Source organism: Myodes glareolus, chromosome 6, assembly GCF_982192425.1.
Source record: "Myodes glareolus chromosome 6, mMyoGla1.1, whole genome shotgun sequence".
Lineage (NCBI taxonomy): Eukaryota > Metazoa > Chordata > Mammalia > Rodentia > Cricetidae > Myodes > Myodes glareolus.
Window position 1 is genome coordinate 89,015,123 of NC_142031.1, and position 21,016 is coordinate 89,036,138.

The window sequence follows — 21,016 nt, forward strand, 5'->3', positions numbered from 1 at the left end:
AATATCACCACCAATAATTGGTAAATGATGGCTGACTTTTAGAAAGCCCTAAGCATCAGTGACCTCTGATGGCCTGCTGTTGCTCAGAGGAGTGTGACAACAGTCTAGAAGGAGATGAAGGGAATGGAAGAAATCCCTAGAAGCTGGGTCTTAATGAAATATGTTTTTCTTTATTTTCTTTTCTAGGGGAAGATGACGACGACGATGAATGTGGGGAGGAGAAGTTGCCTTCCTGTTTTGATTACGTGATGCACTTTCTCACAGTGTTCTGGAAGGTTCTGTTTGCCTTCGTGCCCCCTACAGAATACTGGAATGGCTGGGCCTGCTTCATCGTCTCCATCCTCATGATTGGCCTCCTGACAGCCTTCATCGGAGATTTGGCTTCCCACTTTGGCTGCACCATTGGCCTGAAAGACTCCGTGACTGCAGTTGTGTTTGTCGCTCTTGGAACCTCAGTGCCAGGTAAAGGATGAATTATGGTACTTCCAAAACTAAAAAGCACGCACACACACACACACACACACACACACACACACACCCCACACACACACATTTGAGTTCGTTTCGTGTTGGTCAGCTACTCCTGGGCATGGGGTGTGGATGATATACCCATTGACACTCCTTTGGGGAAAAAAAAAAACTGATTTTCTATTTCCCAGCAAGTATCAGTTCCAAATAACATCTTGGGTAGGGTTGGGGCTTTGTGTCACTGTCCCCTTCCTCGGTGCTGAAATTATGTCTGGTTGGAACCTGTGCAGGTCTTGTGTGTGCTGGCACAGTCTCCATGAGCTCTCATGTGTATCAGTCCTGCTCGGTCTGAAAGATCCTTTTCCTTGGCATCATCCACCACCTCTGGCTCTTAGTCTTTCTACCTCCTCTTTCACATAGATCCCTGCACCTTGAAAGGAAGGATTTGATCAATTTAGTGCTGAGTGTTCAAAAGTCTCTCACTCACTCACTTCGCATTGTCCAGTCTTAAATCACTTTGTGATTCCATCTATGACAGGAAGCTTCTCTGAGAAGGCTGGAGCAGTGCTCAGCTCTTTGGGTATAGGAAGAAGAAAAGGTTGTGCTTCTACTGCTGCTGTTGGTTTTAGTTTCCTGATTGTGACAAACTCCAGTTTTTTCTTCTCATATGCCAGGTTTTGCCCCTTCCTTCTCAAATTCCCCATCCTGTTGACATAAGACATGGGGCTTGAGACTGCCCTTTGATCATGGGCTCAGTCACATGACAGACTAACTCAGTTCTGAGACCAGCCACCAGCCAAAGGAGAGAAGGGATCATAGCACTGCTGGCTTACCTGTGGCTTTGATAAACTGCAACTACACCTTATACCATAAAAAGAAAACTGGACCACAGCAATTGACTCCTTATTAAAAGAATACAACAAAACCATTAGTTGTAATGGTTTTTCTGCTCTGCCAGAAATTCTTACCATTGGGATGCAGCCTTCTTTGCTGTAGTATGATGAAATTGCCTATGATTTATTACAATATTAGCTGTACATCGTTCTCCCTAAATAAGATATTCATAGGAAGTTTCAGAATATATGTGTGTATGTCTATACACAAAAAGCTATGTAATTAAAGATGCTAAATGACTATACCATTTGACTGTACCCCTCACATTGATTCTCTCATCTGTTTTATTGTATCCCGGACACCTAAAAGGGGGGAAATGATGCTATTATTTCTGGAACACAACACTTGATTGCCACAAGCAGACAAAATTAAGACAAAAGTAAAATGTATGTTCTCCATGTCAATCTGCCCTTAGTCAGCACGGGCCGTAGACCCAGCTGATGTCTTGACACTTCTAAAGCTGAAGGGTTACTGCCTACTGTCTGATGAACTGCTTTCTCTTTCTCCCAAAGACTCTGATACTTAGATTCTGTGACGGCAAGATCACAACTGAAAGCTTCCCCGTGCAGTTCTTCTAGCCCTGGGGCAGGATTGAATGCCCACATGCCTTGTTGAAAATACCGTTTACCGTATTGTTCCAAATATATGGGAGAAAGTTTGTGGCTTTGAGGATGAATGGGCTTTTCTCTCATGACACTAGCAGGTGCCAAGAGCTCATTACTGTGCTGGCGGGGCAGGGGAGGAGGTGAGCTCCTCATCAGAGTTCCCACTCTTCCTAGTGCTTAAAAGCTACACCTGGCAGCAGAGCAAGGCCTCTTTTCAGTTTTTTTTCTTTTTTTATTAATGTTATTGAGCTCTACAGTTTTCTCTGCTCCACTCCCTTCCTCTCCCCTTCAATTCTCTCCCAAGGTCCCCATGTTCTCAATTTACTCAGGAGATCTTGTCTATTTCTATTTCCCATGTAGATTAGATCTATGTATGTCTCTCTTAGGGTCCTTGTAATTGTCTAGATTCTCTGGGACTGTGATTTGTAAGCTGGTTTTCTTTGCTTTACGTCTAAAAACCACTTATGAGTGAGTAAATATGATATTTGTCTTTATAAGTCTGGGTTACCTCACTCAATATGATGTTTTCTAGATCCATCCATTTGCCTGCAAATTACAAGATGTCATTATTTTTTCTGCTGTGTAGTACTCCACTGTGTAAATGTACCACATTTTTCCTATCCATTTTTCGGTTGAGGAGCATTTAGGTTGTTTCCAAGTTCTGACTATGAAAAATAATGCTGTTATGAACATAGGTGATCACAAGTCCTTGTGGTGTGATTGAGCATCCTTTGAGTATATACCCAAAAGTGATATTGCTGGATCTTGAGGAAGGTTGTTTCTTAATTTTCTGAGAAATTGCCATATTGATATCCAAAGGGGCTGTAACAGCTTGCACTCACACCAGAAATAAAAGAGTATTCCCTTTAACTCACATCCTCTTCAACATAAGATGTCATCAGTATTTTTGATCTTGCCATTCTTACAGGTGTAAGATGGAATCTCAGAGTTGTTTTGATTTGCATTCCTCTGATGACTAAGGATGTTGAGCATTTCCTTAAGTGTCTTTCAGCCATTTTATATTCCTCTGTTGAGAGTTCTCTGTTTAGATCTGTACTCCATTTTTTTATTGAATTATTTGTTCTTTTGATGACCATTTTCTTGAGTTCCTTGTATATTTTGGAGGTCAGACCTCTGTCTGATGTGGAGTTGGCAAAGATCTTTTCCCATTCTGGAGGCTGCTATTTTGTCTTGTTGACTGTGTCTTTGCTTTACAGAAGCCTTTCAGATTCAGGAGGTCCCATTTATTAACTGTTTCTCTCAGTGTCTGTGCTGCTAGGGTTATATTTAGGAAGTGGTTCCCTGTGTCAATGCATTCAAGTGTACTTCTCACTTTCTTTTCTGTGAAGTTCAGGGTGGTTGGTTTTATGTTGAGGTCTTTGATCCTTTTGAACTTGAGTTTTGTTTATGGCAATAGATATGGATCAATTTTCATTCTTCTACATGTTGACATACAGTTATGCCAGCACCATTTGTTAAATATGCTTTCTTTTTTCCAATTTATAGTTTTTGCTTCTTTGTAAAAAAAAAAACAGGTATTCATAGTTGTGTGGATTAATATCTTGAGTCTTCAAATCAGTTCCATTGGTCTTCCTGTCTGTTTTGATGACAATACCAAGATGTTTTCAGTACTGTAGCTCTAAGTGGAATTTGAAGTCAGAGATTGTGATGTCTCCAGAAGTTCCTTTGTTGTATAGGATTGTTTTGGCTATCCTGAGTTTGTTGCTTTTCCATATGAAATTTAGTATCATTCTTTTAAGGTCTGTGAAGAATTTTGCTGGCATTGCGTTGAATCTGTAGATTGCTTTTGGTAAGATTGCCATTTTTACTATGTTAATTCTTCCTACCCAAGAGCATGGGAGATCTTTCTACTTTCTGGTGTCTTCTTCAATTTCTTTCTTCAAAGATTTAAAGTTCTTGTCGTACAGGTCCTCCACTTGTTTGGTTAGAGTTACTCCAAGATATTTTATGCTATTTGGGGGCTTTTATGAAAGGTGATGTTTCTCTGATTTCTTTCTCAGTCCATTTATCGTCTGTGTAAAGGAGGGCTACTGATTTTTTTTTGAGTTAGTCTTGTATCCTGCTACATTACTGAAAGTGTTTATGATACTGAAAGGGTTTGTGAGTTGTAGAAGTTCTGAGAAAGGCCCCTTTTCTAAGTCATTGTCCTAGATGAAGGAAGAAGCTTCCAGACAGTCTCTTCTAATCTTGGACTGATGGAGTGAGCCACAGCTTGGTCCTCAGCCTTGTCCCTTCTCTTCTCATAATTCCCTGGGGACAGTTTCATGATATACACAGCATCTATACACCAGTCTATATACCAGTCCTTTCCTGAGAGGTGTAGAGCAGCAGCCCCTGCCTTCCTGAGCTGGGGTACATAGCGTTTACCTTCCCTGCTTCCATTTCCAATGGTTGATGTGTGGTTTGCAGCTCCATTGCCATGTCCCAACAGAAGTGACAATTTCAGCAGCCCAGTGACTTTAGCCCTTCAGCCAAACCTGTTCTCTTCAGACTTGACGAGAAAAACAATATCATCATCCACCCAGGAAGTCCTGATTCCTATTTTTCCTTCATCTTCAGCTCCAGAGTGCCTTCCATCTAACGTGTAATTAACAGGTTCACATAACTGCCCCCCTTCCGTCTTACAATTGTTCTTTATGCAGACCCTACAAGTGTCTTCTGTTTCTCTGCTTCCACTGTAGATCTTCTGAAGAAGCAATCAGACCAAAGTTCCTCTTCTCGTCTCCAGGTGGCTCCTTTTCTCACTTAGGAGCACCCTCCAGGGCTCCAGTCTCCCTGGTCATCATCTGGCCATCCCATGACATCCCTCTGTTTTCTTTGCCCACTGTTCTTTGGGCTTCCCATTCGGCTTCTGTTCTTCACAGCTGAATCAACTGCTTTCTCAGAGTTCCCCTGACAGCATAAAACACTCTCACCATTCATGTGCGTAAAACTGTCTGCTCATCTACGGTTGTGTTTAACCTTAACTGGCACCTTCCAAGTGTCAAGCGGGCCACACAACGTGTTGTATTCTCATAGTTTCTTTTCTGTATAGTTTTACTACTTCATAAGCTCAAAGTTCTTTTTCTTTCATTAAGTTATTTATTCTATCTCCTCTCTGTCTCTGTCTCTCTCTCTGTGTGTGTGTGTGTGTGTGCGTACAACTTGTGGGAGTCTGTTTTCTCTTTTCATGATGTGAGTCCCAGGGATTGATCTTAGGTCATCAGTTTTGGTGGTTTCATTCACACTTTTACCTAGTAATACATCGCACTGGCCACTTGGTTTTGTTTTTGAATATTATTATTATCTAACTCTACCAACTGTAACCTTCATGCAATTAAAAAAAACAGTTACTTCTACATGCCCTGATGGTGGGTGTTTCAATATCACATGACACACACACACACACACACACACACACACACACACAAATAGGCAAACCAGTCTTTTACCCATTAGCGTTAATGGACTCAATCTTCCTAAAGCACTCTGGAGACTGATAAGCATTTCTGATTATTGGGGAAGACAAATAAAGGTTATTTTCAAAGCCTGGCAGGCTCCTGAAGAATAAGGCATATCTGAGAAGGCCATTGCTGTAAGTAGAGTAAAGGGAAGCCAAAGGCACAGAGGACCTCAAAGGAGAAACATTTTTTTCTCATCATACTTTTGTGTATCTTGGGAACTGTGTTGAACAAGACAAACCTTTGCCTCTGCCTCTTCTATTTTCTTCTATGATTCTTGTTCTTAAGACCCAGAACTCAGGTCAGTACTTTTAAGTTTTTAGGTATACTGTGTTATCTCCCCTAGTCCAAAACTATCACACCCACTGTTTCTGTGGGAAAGCAAGCCCATGATTCAAGGAGGAAACATGAGAATAAGCACTCGGAAATCAACCTATTGAAAATGAAAGGCCTTCTCTAGTTGGACCTTTATTTTCATTCATGGTAATTTACTGGGATAAATTCTGTCTGTGGGACCAAGACCGTCTGCTTTGTACTCTGGATTCTAGATATAGGCTTTCCTTTACCTCTTCTTTACATTGAATTCAGATAGAAGAAAATATTCTTCTGCTGTTACACGGAAACCTCTTAGGGACTGAGTAGTTACAAGTATTTTTGCTCCCCACCCGCAAAGTCTGGCCTTGGTCTTTCTCCATTGTATCGTTGGTCTGTACCTGATGCTGGCCCGCTGCCCGCTCGAGCTTGCCTTTGCCAGCTGCTCACTCCAGACCAGAAAATTTTAAAGCCTGAGTATTCTAGGCTGCCTCTTGGTCTCTGGCACCGTCAGGTTTTCTGTTTCCTTTGGTGTTCTGACTATTCTTTATCCTTTGAAAAAAGTCATGTAGGAATTATTTCCCTTTGGAGGTTTTAAGACATGAAGCACAATTCTAGATGTTTTTTGAACTTTTCTTTCAGTTTGTATATAGAATAATTTCCAAACCAAAGCTCTTATTTTGGAAGGAGCTTATGTCATTTTTTAATTTTAGCACCCTCGGACTTTTTCTCCTGACTGTCCACCCCATTCGCTTTCTGCAATAACGAGGTGCACTAGGGCTGCAGTTCAGGTCTCTGTCCTGTCATTCGCAGTGTGGGTCTCGGAGACTTCTTGACTCTCTGTGCCTGAGTTCTCATGCCTGCCAAGTGGGCAGTAATACCACATGGCAGTTCAAATAGCATTGATTAGAGGATTGGATACTGCATTCTGAACCCTAACATATGAAACAGGAATTAATCATCTCAGAATTAATGCCAAGATCAAATCTGAACAATGTCAAAAGCATTGGAGGTCATCAGGAAATGATAATAATGGGAAAAAGTTATGAGAAGGAGAGGGAATGTTGCAGCTGACCACAAAGCTCCAAGCATGTGTTAGATGTGTGCACTATACTCCCATTGCCTATTGTTCACACTTTTAGTGATGCCATGTCGCTCCCTTGCAAGTTCCACTTGTGTATTTTGTATATTTGTCCCTTAGCTCCTGCTCCTGAAAAGTGAGCTTGGTCATTGTTTTCTCCCACGCTAAAAAAAAACATACTATCTTTGTGATATTTTTACAACAAAAATTACTCATTAATAATTTATATCTCAGTTTTTAATTAATTTCCTAGCTTTGAACAGCTCTCGGAGCTAACAGATCCTATATTATATCTAAGTAGGAAGTACCTTATCACTTTCCACATCAGCTTGCTTTATTTCTCAGTGGGCCTTAAAATAGCTTGCGTGTGGCAGAAGTCATCCTACTATCTCCAGGAGCTGCAAATTTCAATGTCATCCTGGAAATGTATTAGGTACCATATCTACAGATGCAGACAGGGGTGGCTCTTTCTAAAGACAGCTCCACAAAAGAGTGGGCACCAAGGCTTTATTGATTCACCAGGCTAAGAGAATAAATTATTTGTCTACACTTAAAGTTCAGATGGATGGAATTTCTGGAATTTATAATACAGTTCTTGGCCATTTATTCTGCCTTGCCATTTTGAACATTTATTTCAAGTTCCATATACACTTTTTCCCATATGCCTTAAAATTTTCCTGGAGTTATTCATTTCTCTTTGCCTCAATTTTGACATTTTCTGCTTTTCAAACATGGCATCCTGGGGTTATATGCAAAGCCTTGATCCCAGGCTGTTATTCCGTTTGGAATACAAATCAAATAGTAGGCTTTAGGCTCAAATAATTTCAAAAATTAGTAAAGACTTGCCTTTATAATCCTATACTCATTATTTTAAAAGTCAACATTTTAAAGCTTGGTTTACTGGCAACTTTTAGCATTATTTATCTCTGAAACAGCTAGGAATAAACAAAATGCCAAGACATTCCTCATCAGCACAGACACATATGGCTATGCATGTAAACAAGGAGATTTGATCATTGCAAGGTGAGGTCAAGCTACCCATTGTACACAGCTGTCTAGGTGTGGGTGGGTAGAGCCCAGAGAGGCTCAGAATGCTTTCCCAACAGACAAGAAAAGGATTACTAATAGCTTTGAATGTCAACCTCCAGGAGATTGAGAGTGAGCATCCAACCGAGGATTTATCAAGAAACACATTCAGTCTGTCCCTTGTTTAACCATGGAAATTGGATTAGAAGGGGACAGGACAACACTCTACACAAGTAAAGCACTTCTCAGTGGGAAATTCTACCCAACCATTTTAAATCAGCAGCCATCTGAGCACCATAGAGATGAGCAGGAAGTCATACTGGCTTAGTTTCCTCTTGCAATGCATTCAAAAAGACTTGATGCTTTTGGTACTGAGCTCACAGACAGTTTGATGGTTCACAGACTTAGGTTTCTGAAAGATTGCTCACCCTTCTCCCAGTTTAAAGATCAAGATATAAAGAGAATAAATAAAAGAACATGAGCTATCGAGCATGGATCAGAGTGCAAACCATCCCTCCCCTCCTCCACTTTTGTGCATGAAGCACCATGGAAGCACATTGTCTAATGTCTTTATGACTTGCTTTCTTGGCCTGACTCCAACAAAAATTAATAATGATAACCTCTCTAGAATGAAGACATGATTCAGCAATCGAAGTGCATGTCTGGGAAATATGAAGGTGAGGATTAGGGTAGCTGCAATTCTTGCATTCAGAATGTGGAGACAAGAGACTCCTGGAGAAGGCAGGCCAGCTAGACTAGACTAATCAGCAATCTTGGGGTTCAGTGAGAGACCCTGACTCAATGAGTAAGACAGAGAGCTACTGAGGAAGACTTCTGATGTCAACCTTAGGACTCCATATGCATGTGTGTGTACATATGTGAATTCACATGCGTGCAAACACACACACACACACACACACACACACACACACGAAGATACACACCAGGGGAACAACTGAAAATATCTCTCACAGAACTGTTGTGAGATTCACCTGTCTTAAAAGTACCTGACACCACGCAAAGCATGTTCTATCACTTTTATTCTTCTCATTTAATGTGCTGGTTAAAAAGTTTAGTCTTCCTGCGGTATTTTTCCCTAAACCTGTCAAAGCATGGATAACTATACAAATCATAGGTCTAATGCTGGGATTTTGGTGAGTGGACAGCCCTTCTCTGCCTTTGTCTCCTGTAATTGTGAGCCTTGGAACACTGACCCCTCAACTTAGACAGCCACCGTATTCAAGGAGAGTCACTCAGCAGTGTGTATGCGTATCTAGTTAGGTGATAAATAAACATTTCCTATCATCCCAAATGGTCTGCCCACAACCTACACTCCCCAGTGCCTATGGTGTCAGCTCTTCCAAAAGGCTGCCACCGGGCAGGAATGTTTAGTCTCCTGATACTCTAACTTTAGACAGTCAGTTTCTTTACTACCAAGAAAGGTCAGAACTGCTAAAATGGGACAGTCAGACCTACAGTCAGGCTGGAGGCAAGGCCACCCAGAGACAGTGCCAGAGAAGCTGCCCCGGGCAGCATTAGTCACTCTCAGTGGCTTTCCTAGAGACCCTGTCTTAACCCGCGGCAGGCAAGAGCCATCTGGAGGCTAAGTGCCAGCCCTGTCGCTCACAGTTAGGTGTAACTGGAGCTTACAAGAACAAAGGAAGGTTGGATACCAGATTTCATAAGAATTGTTCTGTTACCAACACCACAGCTGCCTTTGCTCTGGAATAAAACACGCCACAAGGGAGACAGTGCAAAGAGCTCAAGACACTTGTAAGAACCTGGGAGATTCATTTTAAAGCTCTTGCAGCTTTTATTCTTTCTTCTCTGGCAAAGAGTCTGTATTGCATGCTTTTTCAAGAGAACTTTCAAGTTTTCTGTTAGCAGTTCCTGAACTTATTTTTCCCAATTCTGCAAAAATACCTGCAAAAGTACCGAACACAAGGCTGGAGCGTGACCATGAAGACAGCCATGTTGTCAGCTGTCAGGAGGCAGTCCAGGGAGCAGAGATACTCCGCATATGTCGTGCCCAGCCTGAAGCCTTGCAGAGGCTTTGGATTAGAGCCCCAGTCGCACACCAGCCAATTTCACTCAGCCTCATTAGAACCACAGGGTAAGAGCGAGGAGCTAAAAATATTCGAATCTATCTTATCTGAGACTTAACACACTCTCTGCCAGTCAAAGCCAGAACCCCGGTAGAAATGAGATGATATGTGTGTGTGTGCACTCAGATCCATGGATACATGTCTTCTTGTGCTTGAGATACTGTTGTTATGCTTATGTGTTGCGAGTGATATAAATCTCCACCTCTTTTTATCTTGGGTACGTGTCACAAGAAGCAAGCATCATGTAGATTAAAGACATCAGCCCCTTTGGCGCCACAAAGTTCAACAAGCTTGCAGACCAGTGGCAAAGGACGAAGAACAGTGCTCTGGTTGATTTTCCTTTTTTCGCCTTTATATTTGAAGATGAGATAATGAAAAATCTCAAAGACCACTTCTCTGTTCTTTTCAATTCAGGCCCATCTTACCTTTTCCACACTTCTCTGAGTGTGCAAACCATAAAATTCACACATTTGAAGGATGGTCGTTGTTTAGTGCAGTCACCGGGGTATGCTGTCATCACCCTGATCCTGTTTTAGGGTGTTGAATAATCCCCATAAAATCCCTCACAGTTTTCAGATAATCGTAATTTCATTCTTCAGCCTTAAGCAATCCCTCACACAGTTTCTGACTCTATAGTTCTGTCTTTTCTGAGTTACCAATGAAGACATTTCAATATAAAAATGTGGGTTCTCCATCTTATTGAAGTCGTATTTCCTCTTACAATACAGAAGGGCAGAAGTTATTATAAATTTTTAAAGATGTTTCAAAGTTCTTTTCACCAGACATCTTGCAAGTCTATGTGGGGCTTGCCCATCTCTATTGCTTTATGCCTCTGTAGATCTGAACACCTTGAAAACAATCCAAATACTTCCAGAACCTTCTTCCCAAAAATATTATTAATTCATACATTATTGTTTACCAGGAGAAAAACATACACAGTGACACTTAGAATCAACACTGAGGAATCTTAGATAATTCCCCCTTATTTAACCTTATGAAAGTGTACATGTCTCTGACCATTTCAATTGTTGATAATAACACAGTTTCAAGGATCCCAGTGTCACTGATACAGCTTTCCACTCTCCTCGTGGCTCCAAGGTGCCATCCTTTTTGTCCTCTGATCAATAGAAATCCATCCCAACCATTAGGGAGAGAATACAGAAACCAGGACCTATTCGTCAGGAAGCATTGGCATTTTGCCCTGCACAAAGAATTCTATGCTACTGCCAAACTCACAAGAAGAAACATTAGGCTATAGGAAGATGTAACTTTATTACTGTGTCATGGGCACAGTGTGAGCAACAGAAGGACTTAAGGCTCACTGGTATTTTTAGAAAGAGGGATAATACAATTCTCACTGAATTTGAAAGGTAAATCTTACATGTGGGTATAAAAGAATGTTGGTATGTCTGGAATAATGCATGGTATAAATGCCGTGGTACTTGGCATTTATGTGCAATGCCAGCTGGATACCATCTTGACTCCCTTGCACACTGACCCTCCATTCTGCATCTTCTTGGGAATGAAGCATAAGCTTGGTATTACTTATTTATATGCTCTGCTTCATTCTAAAAACTAAATCCACAAAGTGTCGTACATGATACAGACACCTTTTCCAGCAGGTGATCCCAAAGATGCTTAAATTGGTGAGTGACCATATTTGGTAACCTTTACTAAGCTCAGCAAATATAAATCCTATATGTCATGCACAAAACGAAGATGGCTGATTTGAGCTCTATTTTTTGCAATCAGAAAATTGCATTATACTTGTTTTCTTTTTTTTCCCTGATCTGGAGCCCAGGGAGGCTCTGGGATATGGTCTCTCATAGACTGCAAGCTATTATTAGGTTATTATAGTAAAATGTCATGGGTTGAGACAAACAGCAAGACTCGCTACAGTTCCAAACAAAATGATCCCCAGTAGGGTCAGCAACCAGGCTCAGCAGAGGACTAATCACAACCTGCCATTCCTGAGCTGTATTTACTAAATAACAAAAAAAAAAAACCCACAGATGTACAAAATGGTCGTGAAACTGTCCTTCTTGCTGAGGCTACAGATGACTGAAAGTGACAAAGAGAGCCCCAAAGGTAGCTTGTCTGTCAAGTGGGAATCTGAGGGTAAGGCTGCTTGGCTGTGAGTGGACAGTTGCTGTGGGGCTGCTCTAGAAGTCCTTGGAGATGTGGCCTGCCCCAAGATCTGTGCTGCTGGGGTCCTGCATTCAGGCACTAGAGAGAAAGTGACGAGGGAGAAATTGCTATCAGTACGCTTTTGAAATTCGAATACTGTCCTGAGTCTGTGGCGGATTTTTGGTAACAAGAAATAAGCATAAATATCTGTAAGATAGCCTGACAAGACCCATAAGTAACTGGGAAGCCTAAAGGGATCTGTGACATAAAATGACGCTGTTCCATGAAGCAACTCAAATTGTCGTTCTTCAGTCACAAAAGCATCCGAAAAAGGGGGGGGGGGGGGGGGTACCAGTTCTCAAAGATACTCAGAGAAAGGAAGCAGTGTATAAGCAGGGAGTGGCTTCAGGACACTCTGCACCCCTTCCCCTCATTCATTCTAGAAATAACCTCAGAAGAACCCACTAAGCACTAGGCACAATTTCACAAGGGAGCAGTGGAAAGATGTAGGGAGCTCTGTGAAACTGAAGCTCCATTTCTAGGCACGGCACTGAGGAATTTAGATGGAAACTGTTGAGAAGAAAATAAAGCAAGCTATGATGTCGTAGAATAGTCTTTATATGGAGGCAGGGCAGCATTTGAATAGAGCAGCTTAACTCCTTAGACCACTAATCATTGACAACTGACACCTAAGCCTGTAGCCTTCCCCCGCAGACTTACACTGACAAGTCTAGTCTTCAAAACTATGGAAATGGATTGCGTTTTCTGAGCTTCCCATTTCACACAATGCCTTTGATCATTTAGTGTTTTTCTTCTCTCTCTGGCAGCTACTGCTCTCATTTCACCTCCACCACAGCTGCTCTCCCCAGGGCCCTGGGTTTTTCTCCCCAACCTCCCTGCTTCCCTTCATTCTGAATATTCTAAGTTAGTTCTGGCTTTGAAAATATCCAAAAACATGATCCCACTAAGGCATGAGTTATTAATGATGGTTTCCGGAGGGTAGAATATTTTAAATTAATACACACACGACAAAATGTTTTAATGTCAGCTACAATAGTGTGGTTTTCATTGCCTAGAAAGTAATTATGTGTAACTTAATCACTTTAATACTCACACAAGCTCCGGAAGTTAAATAATACAGAGGGTTATCAGTGCCAAACAGGGGCCATGGCCTAGCAAAGTGATGAAAAAATACTGTTTTCTCCCTGGGGGTGGTGTGGTGTGGAGCTAAGGGTAACTGACCAACCCCCATCATAACTGTTGGAAAAAAGCAAGCAAAATCACGTAGCAGCTGTGCAAGTGTTCTGAACGCGGCATGCAACTGTAAAACTAGGAGATGTTTGCCAGGAGGCACTAAGTATCTAGGGCTGTCATTCTGGGTGAGTAGGAAAAAGACAGGTGGGTTCAGCTCCTGGGGTATCCTGGGCATCCTGTGTAGCATTTGTAGTAATAATAATATATCTAGAAAGATCCCAAGTATAAAGGCTGAAGGATGTGGGCATTGTGTTTCTTTTTCAAAGGCACAGATCTCTTAGGAAGCCTATAAAAAGTATCTGTCAGGTCAAGCGAGAAGACAGAGCAATTCTGTGCAGTGCAATTAACAGGACATACTGTTGGTCAATAAAATATAAGGTATCTGTAACACAAAGTACAAAATGAAGACATGAGGAAAGTGGTCACAAGGAATCGGAGACACGGAGGCAGCTTCTGTTCTCTGTTGGTGATGTTTCTTTAAAGGTCATGCTCCTTGGCTGAGCATGGTGTTCTGAACCTTTAATCCCAGTACTTGAGAAGCAGAGACAAGCAGACCTCTGGGAATGGACTGACAGCCTGGGCTACATAACTAGTTTCGAACCTGCCTCAGCTATATTGAAAGACATATACAAAAAAAGAAAGAATGAATACTTTTGAAAGGAAAGGGAAAAAAATATGCTCTTCTTTGTAACTTGTCCTGTCCTGGACACATCCCTGAACCTAGGCTCCAAGCTAAGCCCTGATGACCAGGATGTCCCTGCCTTTGTCTCTTATGCAATCTCCCCTCATCCTCCATACCCTCCATTCTGTATACTGTATGTATGATACTTTCCGTTGGCCTGAATTAACTCTGACAATTGGCACAGACGAAAGGACCAGAAAAAAAAAATCTTAAACCAACTCTCATTCCTGCCTAGATAAACAGAATCACATAAAAACCTATTTTTATGTGTGTTTTATTATGAGCCTTTTAATAACACAAAGAGCAATACATGTCCTTTGTAAATAAAACAGGAAGTAGTAATAAGCTGTGAAAAATACAGTCTCGGCACCAATTGACAATCTGTTAGCTTTCAAATTTTAAATTTCTGTAATGTCTAAAGAAATTGCACAAAAATATGCATACAAGCATATCTGACTTATTGATCCACACTTTTTTTTTCTTTTTTGGTTTTTTGAGACAAGGTTTCTCTGTGTAGCTTTGGAACCTGTCCTGACACCCGCTCTGTAGATCAGACTGGCCTCAAACTCACAGAGATCTTCCTGCTTCCTCCTCCAGGGTGCCGGGATAAAAGGTGTCTGCCACCACCACCTGGCATTGGCCTACACTTTTTCAATGAGCTGATCTTACATATCGTACAAGATCTGCTTTGTCACCAAATGATAGAGTGCCGTGAACACTTAGAGTACCTTTATGATTTTAACAGTTATAAAATATATGAAGTTACAATTTATCTTATCAAAGAATATTGGACAAATCAGTTTTCCCAATTTTTCTCTAATGTTAGAAACTCTGCACATATGAAGATGTTGCACAGACATATACACCTGCTTGATTTAGTTCCAATTTTAGCTCCATTTCTAATGGAACAGTGTGAGCCCTTCGAATTCTGACAGATAGCTGTATGTTCTTACCTGAAATAGTTCTGTACACTTATGCAGGAATGAGCTAATGGGAGGGACCCACACCAAATCACAGCAAGACGGGAACCAAATATTTAAATGACCAGAACTTTTCAGCATCCCCTCCAGAACACCCTTCCTTGAATGCCACTTGCTCCTCCCATCCAAGTACTGATTGGGGTTAAACACAGATACCTTCTGTTTGTTGAGTTGCCTCTATTTGCTTCCTTTAAATAGTGTCCATATTTATTTATCCAGACTTAAAAAGAGCAAAGTCTCACATTCATAAGAGTCCATTTGGGTAGAGTAATTATCCTCAAGACATAGGAACATGTTGGGTGTCTAATGTATTGTCTAGATTCACAGGACCAGGTGTTACATTGACTGAGTCGACCAGGAAGTTCCATCACAGCCCTGTAGGTGAGAAGGAGGGTTTAGAGATGGGTGGAACTGGATGGTCAAAAGTAGTTTCTCAGTCGGGTCCTTGACAGCTACCTCTAGCTCTATCAAGACCCCTAGCTCCAAAGCACATGATACAAAGCTCCCACGCTAGACTGGGACTTGAAACAGACTTGAGAGGATTCAATGAGATGATGAATGTTCCAGAACTAAAACAAGCGTAGGAGTAAAAGAGTAAGCTTGTGAAACAATGATGGATGGAGAGAGATGGCCAGGGGAATAACCAGGCAGTGGCGGCGCACGTCTTAAATCCCAGCAATCATGAGTTTACCCATTATTGGTTTGGGGTCTTGTAGAGAGAGAGACAACGTAATTGGAATCCGAGAAAAGCCAGAAATCGAGGACTGAACAATGACTTCGCTATCAGTTACTAATCTCTGTTAATATTCTAGAACACAGGGCCTTCCATGAAAGCAGCTCCCATTTATCCTGTTTCTAGACCTCTTCAATATAGTATTTTGTTTAAGAAGCTGGGCTGGCACTTCCACAGAAAACTATTTTATTCATTTTCTTTCACGTGTACAGCCTATGCAGCATTGTGCGGTTATAGCTGATGGTGAATGAGAAAAGGTTCTTGGTATTTTCTTTGAACTCTTTGTCCGCTTTCAGTTTTATGAAATGCCAATAGACTAGTCTTTTTAGTGGCCCCAAGCACCAACAATGAAGAAATCTGTCCTCCAGCCAAAGCCCTATGTAATGGTTTTTATTTTTGGTCCCACCAGCCAGTCCCCAAATAATGACATGAAGACTTTTTGTCAATTATGAAAGCTCCGTCTATAGCTTAGGCTTATTCCCAACTAGCCCTTATAACTTAATCAATTTTTATTAATCTGTGTATGTGCTGCTGTATGGTTTGCGGCTGTTACCTCTCTTCTGTATGCCTTGCTTGTCTTGTGTCTCCTGGCATCTCTCATGCACCTCTGAGTGCTGGCCTACCTTGGAGACTCTAGGTCTCACATCCACACCAGCACCTGATCCAGAATTTTTCATAGCTTTTTCAGAGCCTGTGTTTAAATATTCAAGTCCTGCATTGGGGGCTAGACATAACATTTTCTTTTATTGTTTTTTTTAATTAAAAATGATGCAGAGTAGGATATGAAAGCAAAGCCTGATAGATCCACAGAGCAACAAAAAGACCCGCCATCTCCTTTGGGCCCTCCTCATTCCTCTGATATATCCAACTATCTCTGTGAGTCGGCCAGAGAACTCTGTGCTTCACTCTGGCGAGTTGAATGTAGACCCTGCCCTCCCCTTCTGACCAAAGTCCCATTCCATTGATGGTCTCAGAGTAACAGCACAAGCAATTCTACAACAGTCCTACTCCTTGGTAGTGAGTCTTCGCTTTGCCTCCCACTGGGAATGTAACTTTGCACGCATTCTTTATTCTTTACACTTCATCTGTGGCATCTGTAAAACAGAGGTAGTAACAGGTGTACACATTATAGGGTGTGCTATGTCAAGTGAGAATCCATGTGTGAGGCTCGACCTACTGATCCCCAATAAATGTTCAGTATTGTTCTGTTGCTACCATCATTTCTAGACATCACAGACAGAACCACACTCTGCCATCATCCAATAGGAAATCCATTAGTCCCTAATCACCCCCTTGAAGGAGACTGTGATGAAAGATTGTGACAGTATCACCATAACCTCTGCTATTGATGGAACAAAAATTCTAAAAATGTAATAATAGATTCTATAAATGCTATAAATGCTATGCTTTTTTCTTTTCTTTCTTTTTGTTTTGCTTTGTTTTGTTTTGCAACTACCACCTTCCGGGTACCAGTCCAGGCCTTTTTACCTTTTTACAGTACTTTGTAAAAATCATTTTTTAACCGTCATACAAATGAGCACTTACGTTTTACCCTATTTACAAATGAGGTTTCAGAGGCCTTTGAGATCATTTATCCTGAATTAGCATAGCTAGTTCATGGAAAATGAGAACAGGGCTGGATCTTTCTCCACAGCTTGGCTCCTTGCTACCCCAAAATTGAATTATGCAGATCACGGCATGCAGGACCAGTGTTCTTCCGTAGCGATAGCAGTTACCCAGAGAGTTCCACTGTTCAGCTGAACACATCAGCCACCTACCTTAGCCTCCATTTGGTAAACATCTCCATGATGGGCAGAACTCACCATCCGCCTCCCTGTCCATGAGGTTTAAAAGAACAAAAGGACATCTCTCGGGTCCGTGTGCCTCACACCCCTTGCTTGACCAAGCACACATCGTAACTTATATAAGGCATTTTTATTTCTTGCAATAAGAAAAGGGAACTCAAAAGCAAGGGTACCAAGCACACGTATTCCGGTCTAATTCAGACCCACATGAAAATCCCAAGAGGCAACCAGAGAGGAATATCACTAGTTTTCTGCACACCAGGCTAGTTTGTGTAGAGTTTCTTTAGAACCAGAGAGAAGATGGAGTGAGTGAACAAAAAAATTAAATAAAGCAATTCCCATTACTAGTGAGCCATCAGGTTCATTTTAAAGATTCGAGATAGGGTTGGAGAGATGGCTCAGGAGTCAAGGGTATGCACTGTTCTTAAAGATGAACAGTTCTGTTGCCAGCACTCACGTCCAAGGGCTTGCAACTGCCTGCACCTCCAACCCACGGGGGCTCTGTGCTCTCTGTTGGCCCTTGCGGACACTGCACAGATTCCTCCTTCCCACCATGCACATAATTAAATAAATAAAGATAAAATATTTTTAAAAATAAAATGTTCAGGATATTTATTCGGCAAGAAAAAAATAGAGTCAGGGATTTTTAGCAATTTTCTAGGTTCTGCACTTTTTTTCATTAATTTATTTATTTATTAATCTATTCTGTTTCTTTTACATCATGTATCTTGATCCCATTCATTTCCCTATCCCTTCGAATCCTCCCTCTGCCCTTGTACACCCCCCAAATAAAATCAAATTTAAGAGAAAGAAGGTGGGGAAAGCTAAAACAAGAAAATATTAAAAAAAAAAAACCCACAAAACTTAGAAATCTCCTAGGAGTTCTACAGAGAGAGCATCTCCGAATCTCCGATCTTCTTAAGAATTTATGAGCATTTCACCTATAAACTACCCTGTCTGAGTCTGAATATGATAGATTGGAGGAGTGTCATTTTAAACTAAGGCTATGAATCAAAGTGCACTTTGGAAATATGATTAACTTCTTTGCACTCTTTCTTGTCTTTACTTGGTGTACCCTGAAGTATAAACTCCCATTATTTCTCTCTTTGAATGGGAATTCTTTTCTTTGAGCTTCAACTCTAGCAGAGTGTCAGATTCATGGTAGGAAATCTAAAGGCCCAGAACTACCTTTGCAAAATGCTCATGTCCAAGTTAACATATCAAAGTGAAAAATAATTTGTCATTTGATGGGAAAGGCAGGTCTCTTCCGTGACAGCATCAGAGCCATCCTATGGGAAACCTTGCCTGCTTAGCCTAGGGGAGGCGCCTGTCTTCCTTACAGCAATGAAAGAATCTAGAGATGCCAGTGGCAAAGACTTGGGAAAGCTTTAAAACAGCTAACTGCTGTGACTCCGCCCCAGACAATTAAGCTCCGCCCTCAGACAATTAAGCAGAGAGTCGAGGAAGGCCAGCAAATTGTCCTGCTGGTTCCAATTTGTCCTTGGGGATAAAAATGACATACAGCAGGGGCTTTGATCTTTGAAATTGACAACATGGACCTTTTGAGTTTTTAGTGACTATCTCCATATCTTTTTCAATCTCTTTCAGGACAGCTTTTTTATGGGCAGAAATGTTTATAGCTCCTCCACCCTTCACTCAGATTTTACAGCTCTTTCCCTCACTCGTCATTAATCAACCAATTCTAATTCTCTGGTTTCTGGCACTCGACTTGGAGGCTTAATATGGAGGCCTTCACGTGACCCAGTGGGGTGGAGTCGTCCATATTTACTTGTCACGAATTAAATGTCACGAGTAACTCTAACCAGAGGCTATTATGTCTGGCTAGACATAGCAGAAGAATTAGCACCAGGATAGATTATTTCTGCCTGAATTCTGAGGGTGGGGGGACAGAGGACAGGAAAGGGGGAAAAAGAAAGGAGGAGCATGCATATGTTGTGCTTAAACAGTGTCTGCATTGCAGCCACTCAGAAGACGTCTGGCTTAACCACATCTCTAACAACTTTTGATGACTTAAGTCTTATGAAATTCTTACAATAATAATTGCTTTAATTGTAGGAATTTTTTTATGTGTTCACATTTAAAAGCATGAGCTTTCAAAGTTGCTAAGTTTCTTTAGCCAAGGGTATTTGTTACCGGACGTTTAGAATCATCAGCACGGAGTCTGGTTCCCCACACTACAGTCTCTGGCTTTGCTGTGTATGTAGAATCAGTTAGGAATGTTAAGCACTCATTAGATTCCATACACGGTGACTCACTTCCCTTCAAACCCTGTGAGGTAGATACGCTTCTACCTTTTCTCCCTCCAAGAAGAGAAGCCAGAATCTGGTTCATTTAGGAAACCGCCTCCCCTAGCACAAAGTTTCCGCTATCCCATTTAAACTGGAGCTTCCCACATAAGGGTGGGAGGTAATAATTTCACCAACATTTCCTTACCCAATGTTAACAGATAAAAGCTGTGCTGTGTGGTTTAATTTTATTAAAATTAACACAACTTGCTCAGTGTGATAGCTTCCAATCTGAAATCTTCCTTCCTCAAATTGTCAATACCTCCTAAAAGAACTAGATTCTGGCTCTAATGGAAGCAATTGGTCACATCCAAACTGCAGAACAAATCCAAAATCTACTTGATATGTTGACCTAGTATGTGGACCACCCAGTAACTAACAATGTGAGAGATTTAGAGATCTTCTGGAGTCTTCATTTTAGAGGAGGAAACTGAACCTGGAGGGGGTATTCCTTACACAGAAGCCTTTAGAGAGGTGCAAGAGTATCTCCCTGGTGAGCTACCTTCTACTGTGACACCATGAACATGGTACATAATGGACCATGTCCCAGAGTGTTCACAATCTGTATTGCTAACAGATAAATAACCATATCTCCACCGCGAAACTGGTTCCAGAAAAGTCATTCCTAGGCACGAATCACTTTTGAACTGGGCAGTTGCCCCCAAAAGGTAGAGAATAAGATGAAGCATCTGAGGTGAGATGACACTCCTGAATTATAGCAGGGAAGCCTATGTCCTGCCTGTGACACTGTAAGGACGGCCATTTCCAGGAGAGATGTTTAGGTAACTACAAATTTGAAGAGATCCAGGTTAAGAAAAATTAAGTCCTGGAAGAAAACAGGGAATTATTCTTGTATGCTGGCCCGATATCTTGGCCAAGGTTATATAAAATGAACAGGAAACAGCTCCACAGAGGACAGTTATGACCTAACTCTCTGATGTGTGGTTTAACTCCTGGAAAACCTTCCCTCTTCCTGGTTTATAGTCATCCAGACTGAGAGGACTGGCCTAAATGTTGTAGACTTTACAGCTAGTACACAATTAATTAGAGTTCAAGATGGGAGTGAAGCATGAGAGGTTGGCAGGGGTGTGTGTGTATAAAAGCAGATGCATGCCATCATGAATGTGTCTGAATGTATGTGAATCGCATTGGAAATCTGATTCCCCTGCCTCTGTAT

General features: G+C 41.4%; 1 protein-coding gene across 22 annotated transcripts in view; it reads left to right on the forward strand.

Moving 5' to 3' along the window:
- The window catches only part of Slc8a1 (solute carrier family 8 member A1), a 359,154-nt gene that overhangs the window by 331,396 nt on the left and 6,742 nt on the right, over positions 1 to 21,016 (forward strand). For all 22 annotated transcript variants that reach the window (XM_048416272.3, XM_048416273.3, XM_048416279.3 and 19 more), the window contains one exon: positions 187 to 462. In XM_048416272.3, the coding sequence (XP_048272229.3) occupies positions 187 to 462 (276 nt within the window). The remainder of the gene's footprint in view (positions 1 to 186; positions 463 to 21,016) is intronic.